The 12,480-nt window shown below is 30.8% G+C and overlaps 1 protein-coding gene across 3 annotated transcripts in view; it reads right to left on the reverse strand.

Moving 5' to 3' along the window:
• The window catches only part of LOC118197492 (mitogen-activated protein kinase kinase kinase 7-like), a 135,126-nt gene that overhangs the window by 19,204 nt on the left and 103,442 nt on the right, over positions 1-12,480 (reverse strand). For all 3 annotated transcript variants that reach the window (XM_035369004.2, XM_085815003.1, XM_035369003.2), the window contains one exon: positions 2,764-2,834. In XM_035369004.2, coding sequence (XP_035224895.1) covers positions 2,764-2,834 — 71 coding nt within the window. The remainder of the gene's footprint in view (positions 1-2,763; positions 2,835-12,480) is intronic.

Below are 12,480 nucleotides of genomic sequence, written 5' to 3' on the forward strand. Positions count from 1 at the left end.
AGGAATACATTATCTATATCAGTCTTAATTTTTTCAAGGAATGCAGTGGCACTTTTTGAAGTATGACTTTGTAGCTTTGTCTTCACTAGGTTTCATTCTCTGAAAATCATTGGGATAAAGAAACAGAATTTCTTCTGTAAATATCAGATGCAAAACTTTCTTTTGATAGTATGTTGAGCTGATTTTAACATTTTCTTCCACTTTTCTTATTTTTAACTTCACATCATAAGAAATTCCTGTGAAAATCATACCCTTTACTGAGGCTACCCTTGCGCTGAAGAAAACATGTTTGTACACTTTTTTTCCCTCTCTTGGTCTTCGATACTAATACCCTTTTTTTTATTTCAGTCATTTTCACGCTTCATCAAGGGTCGCATTTTCATTTATCTCCTGGTAAATAGTTTTCTCATACAGGATTTTAGAAATAATTCTGTGTTGACCTACATGCTCAGCAAAGGCTGGTGAACATTATGTTTTTTAGATTTTTTAAGTTGTACATCTTTGTTTATTATTTTATTTATTGTTTCTATAGATGTATTTAAAGAATCTGAGCTTATTTTCTGAATTGCCATATTTTCCCTTCTTACAAATGGTTTAACTTTAAAAATATTTGAAACAATATGCATCTTTTTTGGGTATGCGTTTGGAGTCTTCTTTCCATTTCAAAGTAACGATTGATGCTAATTCAGAAGTCAAACAACAAAAATCAGTATTATATTTTCAAATTTTCACAGGACTAGTTTTGATGGTTTTACCAAACCACTAGTTTTGTACAAATTTGATAATATAATGCTGATTTTTGTTGTTTGACTTCTGAATTAGTATTTGTTCGGCGTGCTATTGTGTCTTAATTAATGATTTATGGTTTCTCCTTTTTTGATAAATAATGACACTTATTTTGCACCTTGAAATTTTAATACCGTGTATTTCATGAAGCTTTTCAATTATGTTATAGGAATGCTTCTCTTTGGAAAGTGCAAAAAACATCCTTCAATCCATAGCTTATTTACATGCATTTTGAAAGAAGAATACATTTAAGAAGTGGGAGACACTATTTCTCATTTCAAATAATAAGCTGTTGCCAAAAATTTTTATTTCAAAACATTTGCCTTTTTAAAATTTATTAGTGATACCATTCTAAAACTATACAAACACCCTCTGTAGATGCATCAGGGTTGCCACTCAAACAGGAGAATGAAATTCCCTGACTTTTCCAGGTGTGTTTAAAAAAAATCCCAGTCTATCTGCGCAGTGCGCATTGGCTGTTCTGAGAGGTAAATTAATTGAAAACACAAAAATTTGTTAATTGCATATGATTATATACATTATATATAATCCCCAAAGCATTACTATTATAACTGTAATAGGAGTTGTTTTCTCCTCTGAAGTTCGAGATTAGAATCTGCCCAATCAGGATTAAAAAATTTTCTTTTTTGCAGACATTTTGCAACTAAACGAAAGAAAGAAAACTATTTAATTATATTTTAAAATAAATTAAGGTATTTCATATTTATTTAGCAGCATACATAAGCAAAAAATATGTGCATTAAATTTTGTGATGGTATGCTATCATACTGCTAGAATTAGTTTCAAGATTTTGCCAGAGAAAATTGCCTAAATTTGAATGTATTATTAACTAATAATAAATAAATTTAGAGGGAAGAAGCAAACAGTAAATGATATGAATATTAAAATAAAGTTAATTACTTAAAAATTAAATTGCAAAAATGAATGATTTTTTGGTGAATATAGTTATATTGATTGATTACTATTTTTTTAAAATTTTACTGCAAAATGACAAATAAAGCATTTATTAAGGGGAGAGAGGAGGTTTAAAAATTTGCTGTAAAATCTCAATATATGCTACGGCCTTCGCACGATTTTGAAAACTGTCGCCAACGTCAAAATGACCATAATGGCGCCAAATCCTATGTGTACCGTTACTAGGATTAAAATGATTTTGTTTTAAACGGGAAATGGAAGGTATTTTTTTTCGTTCAACATGCAATGCACATGCGGTTTTTGAGATTACTGGAAACCAAAGCTACTGACAACTTGCTTTGGTTATCTAAAAGACAATCTGATTGGAACTGCAAAAATTGGCTCTACGCCAGCTGCTTAAATGATTCCCAAGCGAAGCATAATTCGCCAAGAAAGTGATCATTTCTAGTGTTGGCACAAAACTTACATTTTTGGGGATTGCTGTATGAAATTCCCTGACTTTCCCAGATTTTGACTAAAATATTTAAATTCCCTGCCTTTTTCTGGTAGCATGGCAGTCCTGATGCATGGATGAACTGAAGTACTGGTAAAAGTCAGAGTCGTAGCTAGGGTTTTCAGTGCCCAGGGACAACTGAAGATTTCGCGCCCCCTACTGCTTGTCAAGGATGGAAAAGATTTAATTCTAAAATGTCGTAGCATCAGTTTGCTCTGAATTTCCAGCTTAATGAAACATATGATTTTCATGCAGGGGTAATTTAAACTACTTATAGCATACAAATAAATCACGACTCAAATTTTTTGATTGATTTGAAATACTACTTTCAAAAGTATGAAAAGTTAGCTTTTAGTTTTCAGTAAAATCTGACATTACATATAACTGTAGAAGGAAAAAAGGTCACAAAAAACAATTTAATTTTCATTCAATATTATTATTTATTAATCGCATTATCAATATAATTTCCCTTTAAAAAATAAATAGAATCCAATACACATAAGCTCCTATTCTGACCAAATATTTACAAATTTATTAAACGTAATTACCTGAAATTTTGGTTCAAGAAGTAAAACGTAGTTTCCAGGATATGACACACTGCCAACATTTCCATCTGCAACTGTAAGGAGAGAAAAAAAAAAATATAGCTTTAAAATTACAATACAGGGAATTTCATTAATACCCCTACTATATATACATGGTACCTCTTTTATTTTCTTTTACAGCTATAACAACACTGCCTTGAGAGGCAAGGCAGAAAATTTAAAGTTCTACTTATTCAGATAATTAGACCCATTAAAATCAAACCTTTGAAAACAAGAACAAGAATAGCGTATATTGTCATCATATTTTTAAATAATTTTCCAGCTTCTCCTATTTTTCATTAAGATTTTAAAAGAATGAAGTTTTTCAATTTTTAATATACAAATCTTATTTTTCAGATACAATAGACAACACTATTGTCTATTTCATGTACTTGTTAGGAGAGATCTACAGTATTAAGCATTTTGATGACTGATAGCTGTTGAAGAAACACAAAATATTAATCATATAAGAATAGAAACATAGATTTTTTAAAATAATAATAAGGTGAATGATACAGCACCCAAACATACAGGCACAACATTCTGTTCAATATGTCATTTTAATAATATAAATAGATCTCAGTCCAAGAAGATATTACAACAAAGTTTATAGTGGTTTTGAAAATCAAACACTGTTATTTTAAAAAAAAAAAAAAAAAAAAAAGAGAGAGAGAGGGGGGGGGAGAAAGGAAGATTGCATGCTATTTTCTGAAATTAAATGTTCTGAAATTTTCATTATACTACATCAGAGGCGCAATGAGAATATATAATCAGTTCGAGAATACCCTAGGCTTCATCTGGCTGCTTGGCTCTAAGGCTGAATGGTGCACACAACTGATGTATTACAAAGAGTATAAGAACTGACAGCGGAAATTCTGTGAGATCTATTTTATGATATATATGTCTATACAATTATTTATGATGTTCTTTATCAAGAACTTGCATTACTGGAAGTGTTTTTTTATTTTCATCATATGTACTTCTGGAAGGCAAAGTTCAATAAAAAGGGGTCGGGCACTTTTGTATATGGTTTTTCATAAGGAATCTTTCAGTATGTTTATTTTATGGTTAATTCTGTCTCCAATTAATTTACTTAAAAAATATTAAAGTTTAAATACATATGACTTTATTATATGGTTGATTCCCTCTCCAATTAATTTATCTAAAAAATATTTATGTTTTAATACATATGACTCATTTATCATAAAAAAGGGCTTGCTAATAATTCTAGTTTTATTTTTCTGGTAAAAGTTAGTACTTACATCTTACTAAGTCAGAGCATATGAGGGTATCTCTCCCTAAAGAAGGACATTTTTTTATGCATCCGAGATTTTCACAGAAATGAAGATAAAAGATGATGATCGCATTTGTTATAATAAATTTGTTTGAAGCTTTCTTTTTTCTGTGAACAGCTTCAGATTTGTATGCATTAATGACATCTGATCATCAGGATTGGCTGAGCCAATGGTGGCTGTACCATACAGCAAATTATTTTAAACTTGGATGCACTGGGTGCCAGAATTTGGGAATTGTAGAGACTGAACCAAGTAGCAAAAAGCCTATCACCATCCCTGCTCACCATAAACACACTTTTATTGCAAACATCAATACAATTCAATATTTTACACATAAATTCTCTCTGTTTTCCACAAAAACAAATACTTCTTAGATTTTATAAAATATGAAAAAGAAACAGAGATAGAAAAATGTCAAAATTTGTTATTAATTCTAATTTTTGCATAAAAGAGAAAAAAATTATATCAGATACATAACTCTGAGCAAATTTCTCCAAAATAAAAGGCAATATTTTTATACATGACAAACTTTATTCTTTTAAAATCTTGATGAAAAATAGGAGAAGCTGGAAAATTATTAAAAAATATAATGACAATATACGCTATTCTTGTTCTTGTTTTCAAAGGTTTGATTTTAAACAGTCTAATTATCTGAATAAGTAGAACTTTAAATTTTCTGCTTTTTTTTTGTTTTTAAGGACAATTTAAGAAGGCAGTGTTGTTATAGCTGTAAAAGGAAATAAAAGAGGTACCATATATACATAGTAGGGTATTAATAAAATTTCCTGTATTCTAATTTTGTATAGTAAAAATTTATTATACCAATGAATTGATGTAGGAAAATTAACGAGTGTAAAGGAAGGCAATTAAAAACAATATAATAAGATAAAAAGACCACTCTGAATGAAGAAATATTTTGCTATATTTAATCCAGGATGATTTATGAAACAGTAATAAAAGCTGGTTTCTTATTATAATTTTTTAAATCAACAAAACTGTCCGTTATGTTTTAGTATGTTAATGTTGGTTTTTAACCCCAATCAACTATGCTTCCTTTCCCATTCCATGGGTACTTTATAAAAACTAATTACATATAGAGAAATAAAGTAGCGTCTGTATATAAATATGCTAAAATAATGGAAATAAAAGCAAAGTGACAAATAAGCTTACAAACAGAATCATTGCAAGGTAGTAATCAGCAAACTACAGTAGAAAATATTTAATAAACAACTAAAAAAAGTGAATAAAAGGGCAGATGATAAAAAAGAAGGAACTTCAATCAAGAACACTTGGAAATAAAACAGGCTCATTGGTTAATAAAAGAGATAGAAGAACCATACTTAAGAAATATTACAATAAATCCAGATGCACAAAATATACAGAAAGTTTTAATATCCATTCGTTGATTAACTTGAAAATGAGTGTAGAAAAACTAAAAATTTATATATTATTAAGTTCAATGGATTAACTACTTAACCTTTTAAATGCCAATGTTACTTTTTTGGAACATAATGTTTAATATTTTTTAAAAAATAAACTATCATATCTGTCAATTTGAAAAATATTACCGTTTATTATAGAAAGTATGACTGATTTTTTGACATAATTTTTTTTCAAATATAAATATTTCAGCATCGAAAATTTCTAAAAATTGACTTTTTTTTTACGATTTTTACAGCACTTCAGGAAAAAATTCTATAAAATTCCAATCCACCCAATCATTTCCCATTGTACTTGCAAAGGACAACTTTAATGAGTTAAAAGAAATTCAGATAATAACAACAAATACTAAAATTGCAAAATTGCAATGTTCCAAAAAAAGGAACATTGGCATGTAACGATATACATAGACAGTGATATCACACATATATTTTTCTTTATTAGATTTTAAATACCTTCAGCGCTCATAATCTCGTTAACATGCCTTTTTTTAGACGCATTAATGGTGTGACATTTATTTCTGTAGAAATGAGGGGGCAGGGACTGGAAGGGGGTATGACCTCTCTCACCAAGGGGTGGTGGTAATTGGTTTCAGCTGTATTTCGCTGTTTTAAGCTCTGATATCTGCTTGTTTCTTTTGTTAGAAATGATCATATCTGCTTCATTGTTTATATTAGGTCTTTTGAAAAGTTCGAAAAATGAAAATTTGCCGCTTGGATCACAAGTTTTCTCTGAACAATTATCTTTTATTTACAATCCACAGAAACACAAAGTATTTTTCGATAAATTTTTTTCATCGCACAGTCTGCTGACAGATTTGTATAACAGAGGCTTTAAGGCAATTTGCACAGTACGAGTAAAAGAGATGCAAAGAGCAGAACAGCAAAAGAGATGTTGAAATTTCATCATGGAGAATTTGATTACCAATGCGATGGAGAAGTTTATATGTGCCGTTGGGAAAACAATTCTGTTGTAACTATTGCATCAAATTTTATCACTCATGAACCACTAGGAAAAGAAAAAAGATGTGTCCGAGCTTAAAAAAAAGAAGGTTGATGCTCTCCAACCTTACATTATAAAATTATATAATGAAGGAATAGGTGAAGTAGACCTGCTGGACTGACTTCTTGGAGTTATCGACCAAAATTTCACAGTCAAAAATGGTACTGGAACTAATCAATGTACTGAATACGGTTGTGGCTGCTGGGTGGATCTTACACACTGATTTACACAAAAAAGACCACATTAGAAATGACTCATGTTAATTTTATAAGAGAAATTACTTTGAATTTGCTTCGAGGCGAAACATAAAATTCCCATTATACCTGGATCCCATGCCCATCAGTCGACATCTGCAAGAAAATCAGATGCACATTATATCGTTACATCATCACAAGGGTGTTGTGTAGTGTGCCATAAAAACCCCCACTAGAAATATGTATTTTGAATGCAAAAAAATGCTCAATATATATTGCTTCTTGAAATATCAGGCATACTGAGAAACTGCTAAAAAGGATTACAAAAAATTAGTGTTTTACATTTTTTGTGCTACTGATTGAAATCGAACATGTCATCTGAATGATAAAATATTTTATTTTTTATTGGTAAGGTATTTTCATTTTTAAAATCGCACTTATTCATATTATGTATGTTGTTAGTCAAGCTTGTGTTTAAGTGTAAATTTGTTTTTATTGTTTCTTTACACTTTTGCATTGCATTTCTTCAAAATAGTATGCTAATTAAATATTATGTGAATTTTTTAAATGAGTTTTATTTAAATTTTACTAATTTCACATTAAATTGTTCAATAAACCATTATTAAAGCATAAAATTTTAAATGATTCATCATACAATGCTTTGTTTCCATGAAGGGGGGGGGGAAGAGAAAAGACAGCATCACATGCCAATGTTCCAAAAATAGAACATCCAAGAAATCATAGACAGAATTTTTTTTTTTTTTTGTTTTATAGTCTTTATGGGTGTATTCTAATGTGAATTTGATGACTTGGTTGTAACTTTCATTTTTGGATCATAGTGCAGCATGTAAAATGTTAATAAATTACATCAATAACTAAACTAAAAACCAAAATAAGATTGAAAATAAATATTATAAGCATGCTATTAAAGTATTGGAGAAACTGAAAATACTTTTTCATTAAAAATAAAATAACAGTTTGTTTATGTATATAAAAATTAAGAGTTCACAATGAAAAGTAGAAAGAAGTTCACAACAAGAAGTAGGAAGTTAGAAAAAGCTATAACTACTCACGGATAATCTAAAAATGCACTTTTTTATCTTAGAAAATTAGTTACAGCAAACATTATAGAAGCAACATATCTACTGAATTTAAATATAAAAACAGTACTTAATTCAAAATTTTACTGGCCCACCAGCAGCCGAGCAGTAAATTCGCTGAACACTGGTAGTTCAATCTGGGGTTGGAATCAAACCAAATGGGTTGGCTGCATGGGTGTTTTTGTAGTTTTCCTCACATCTAACATGTATATAAGCCAGTTTCCCTTAGAAAGTCCTCCATGAAGGCATGCCTCTCCCTAGGCAGATAGCCTTCATATGCTTTGTCATGATAAACCAAATCATTAAAATTTTAGTTTGAAACTATGCATCTAATTATTTAAATGAACTAAAGACACAATACATTTTCTAAAACTGGCAATAGTCTCCCCAAAGATTTGCTTATATAAAACAATCGTCTGGCTTTTAAATGTACCAGAAAAACGGCTGAAGGGAACACCAAATGTTAAATTTAAAAACTGCTTAGAATTTTACTCTGCAGAACAACTTCATAAAAAAAAGTTATTACATATAACAAAATTACAATGAAATAAGCAATACCCCTTAATACAAATATTAATTATCCTAATAAATAAATTACTCAACTTCCCTTTGTAAAATCTTAAGACCTCAAATGGTATAAAGGAGGTGTAATAGCTTTAAATATTATTAAAATCTTGTAGTTTAAATAATTTAAATAGAGGAACATTAAGGTATTTGTGAATGGCAATATTTGAAACCAGACTCGAGTGCCACGTGCGACTCTCGCATGAAGAATGTAATTTATTTTTAAATGTTAGAATTTTTTTTTTCTTCTTTTGGTATGTCGCCATTTTGAGTGCTAAATAAAGTTTTTTTTTTTTTTGTGTTTCATCATTGGAGTTGCTTCATATTGCCAAAGAAGTATCACAGCCATAAATAATTATTTTGGAGGCAACGGCCGGGATCGAATAATCGTGCATATTTTTATTTTATTAGTTCATTACTGAACATAATATTAGTGATACCAGATTATTAATTCCTGTTAATATTGAATTGCTTTATGTTATTAGTTCATCACTGAACGCAACATTAGGGATACCAGATTATTACTTCCTGTTAATATTGAATTGTCTTATTACCGTATTGGATATTATTTTTAATATTCATTTTAGTTGTCCAGACAGTAGATGTATATATTGCTCTATGTTGTTTTCTTATTTTAGTCACAATTAATGTGGTAGAGAGAATGAACTTCATATAATTTAAATATTTCATTTTTGAGGTATACGTATTTAACAGAGTACATTTAATTCTGTGATTCCTGACTGCATTAATTAATTAAAGTAATTGAATTGCCTGTAGTGGATCGGCAGAAAGAAAGACACAATACACTAACTCAAGGTAAATTGAGTTCAGATAATAAAAATAAAAGTGAAAAAAAATTGTCATCAGGATTTAATTCGCAAAGCTGGTTTCATAGACCTAGAAGTCCATGTCCAGATGAAAAATATGAAAAACAAAAGACGCCACAATGCTATCAGTGTGGGTCCTATCAACATTTAAGACCCCATTGTCCAAAACTTAAGAATAGTACTGAATCTCCTGCTAACCTTAACAGAATTAGTGCAAAACCAGAGGATAAATTTCCATTACCTTATATTAGTATGGGTTACGTAAACGGTCATAAAATTCCTATATTAAGGGATTCGGATGCTAGTATTGATATAGTTTGTCGCAAATACATCACATCGGAAATGCTGACAGGTGAAAATGTGTGGGTGCAACAGCCATTAGATTTGAATCCAACCTGTTTACCATTGGCTGAGATCGAACTAAATTGCGATCTTGAGTGAGTAATAACTAAGGCTACCATTATTAGAAATGAACTCGACAAAGGAAGGTATTTATTAGGCAATCGAACTTTTGCACTGTTTAATAAACAAGGAAACAAGCCTGATAGTTGTCCTCACCAGGTTAATGCTGTCTCTACTAGAGCTGAAAGGTGTCCGCCGATAACATCGCGGAGAAAACAACGCAAGGCGAAAACGTCGTGCTACAAAACATTGTGGGAGAAAACATTGCAGTTCTGAAACATCGCGGTACAAAATATCGTCGTCGAAAATAAAGCGGTTCAAAAACTTCGCAGTTTAAAAACATCGTCGTCGAAAATATTGTGGTAAAAAATAAAGTATCTACAAATCATCGCATGCCGATAACATCGCAGACATGCTTTTTCAGGTTTTAATAATTGTAAATGGATATTCTCATAATGATTTGTGAGCGCAAGATGTAAAGAAAGATAATTTTTACTTTCACATTTTTTTATTAACTAATAAATTTTTGCTGAAAACGTAAGGAAATTTAAGCATAGAAAATTAAATGTAACTTATAGATTATACTTCTCATGAAAAATTGCCAGTAAAAACTTTATAAAAAATTATTTATTAATGGTCTTTGTTAGTTAATTATGTCGGTTTAAAATTCTATTAAGTACCATAAGTTGCATTAATTTTCTATGCTTAAGTTTCCTTTTTGATTTTCTCAGCAAAAATTTATTGATTAATAAAAAATATGAAAGTAAATATTATCCTTCTTTCCATCTTGCCAACACAAATCATTATGGGAATATCCATTTACAGTTATCAAAGCCTGAAAAAAGCTTGTCTACGATGTTATCATCATGCGATGATTTGTAGATACTTTATTTTTTACCGCGATATTTTCGACGATGATGTTTCTAAACTACGAAATTTTTGAACCGCTTTATTTTCGACGATGATGTTTTGTACCACGATGTTTTAGAACTGCGATGTTTTCTCCCACGATGTTTTGTAGCACGACGTTTTCGCCTTGCATAGTTTTCTCCGCGATGTTTTCGGCTGTAACCGAGCTCAAAGGAAAAGAGAAATAGCTGAAGAGAAGATCTTGGAACCAATGAAGGAAGAAAATAAAGCATCCAGAGATGTTTTTGAAGAAGAAGATAATTTACCGGAACTAAATACGGAAGATGAAGCTCTTATGAAGCTGGTAAACATTGACTCAGAAGAAGATAAATATTAATTATCCTAATAAATAAATTACATTTTTTTTTCTTCTTTTGGTATGTCGCCATTTTGAGTGCTAAATAAAGTTTTTTTTTTTTTTTTGTGTTTCATCATTGGAGTTGCTTCATATTGCCAAAGAAGTATCACAGTCATAAATAATTATTTTGGAGGCAACGGCCGGGATCGAATAATCGTGCATATTTTTATTTTATTAGTTCATCACTGAACATAATATTAGTGATACCAGATTATTACTTCCTGTTAATATTGAATTGCTTTATGTTATTAGTTCATCACTGAATGCAATATTGGCGATACCAGATTATTACTACCTGTTAATATTGAATTGCTTTATGTTATTAGTTCATCACTGAACTCAGCTTACTGATAAGGAACTGCCTAAAATCATCAAAGAAGTTAAAGAAGGTACATGCAAAATGAGAACTATAGTCTGACAAGAAAAGAGCTTTTAGTTAAAAAAACGATGAATAAAACAGGCTTTGAAAGACAGCTTGTCGTTATACCTGAAAAACTCAAGCCGTCAATTATAAAGATGTGCCACGAAGGAACTTCTGGTCATTTGGGTGTCAAAAAGACCAAAGACAGACTTGCTAGATATTTTTACTGGACGAGGTGTTACAAAGAAACCGATGATTTTGTAAGAACCTGTGATGCTTGTCAGTGCGCTGGAAAAGGAAATGACAAAAAGAAGGCTTCAATGACATTAGTACCAGTAATTTCCAAAATATTCACTAAAATAAATGTCGATGCTGTTGGTCCGCTACTTATTTCAAAGACTGGAAAAAATATATTATTACAGCTCTGTGTATGTCGTCCAAATATCCAGATGCTGTTGCGGTGACAGACATTTCTTCGCCATCTGTGACTGATGCTTTCTTACAGATTTTCAGTCATAAGGGTTTCCCAATCCAAACAGATCAGGGGACCTCTTTCGTCAGTGCTTTGACAGAGGAATTTTTGGAGCATTTCGGCATTAAACATGTAAGAAGCTCTGTGTATCATCTGCAGAGTAATCCTGTTGAGCGATTCCATAGAATGCTAAAAAGGGTGTTAAGAGTCGTATGTATAGGAGCGACTTCAGATTGGGAGAATTATCTACCATCTTCTTTTTGCTCTCAGAACAGTCACACACGAAAGCACTGGTTTTACTCCAGCAGAATTAGTTCATGGCAAAAACCTACGAACGCCAGTCACTTTATGAGCAGTGGCTAGAACCGATTGAAGAAAGTAATAATGTTGTCAGTTACATTTTCGAACTTATTAATCAAATGAAGAGATGCCAAGAACTTGCCTTGGAAAACATGAAAGAAGCTCAACAACGGAGGAAAACATGGTACGATCAAAACACAGTGAAAAGGGAATTTGCTAGAGGAGGTTTAGTTCTTGTTTTATCAACGAATCATCAATGTAAACTAGAAGTACAATGGAAAGGACTTGGAAAAAAAGAGCAGAAAATTTCAGAAACCAATTTTATTGTAAGTTTCGAGAAACAAAATGAGCCAAATCAAGTATATCACATTAGCATGCTTAAACCATATTACAAAAGACCAGAAATGATTAATATGATAACTGAAGTGGAAGGAGACTTAGAAATGGACATTCCTCA

The sequence above is a fragment of the Stegodyphus dumicola genome, chromosome 4 (genome assembly GCF_044657685.1).
Source record: "Stegodyphus dumicola isolate Sdum_Otavi_A_Nest chromosome 4, ASM4465768v1".
Classification (NCBI taxonomy): Eukaryota; Metazoa; Arthropoda; class Arachnida; order Araneae; family Eresidae; genus Stegodyphus; species Stegodyphus dumicola.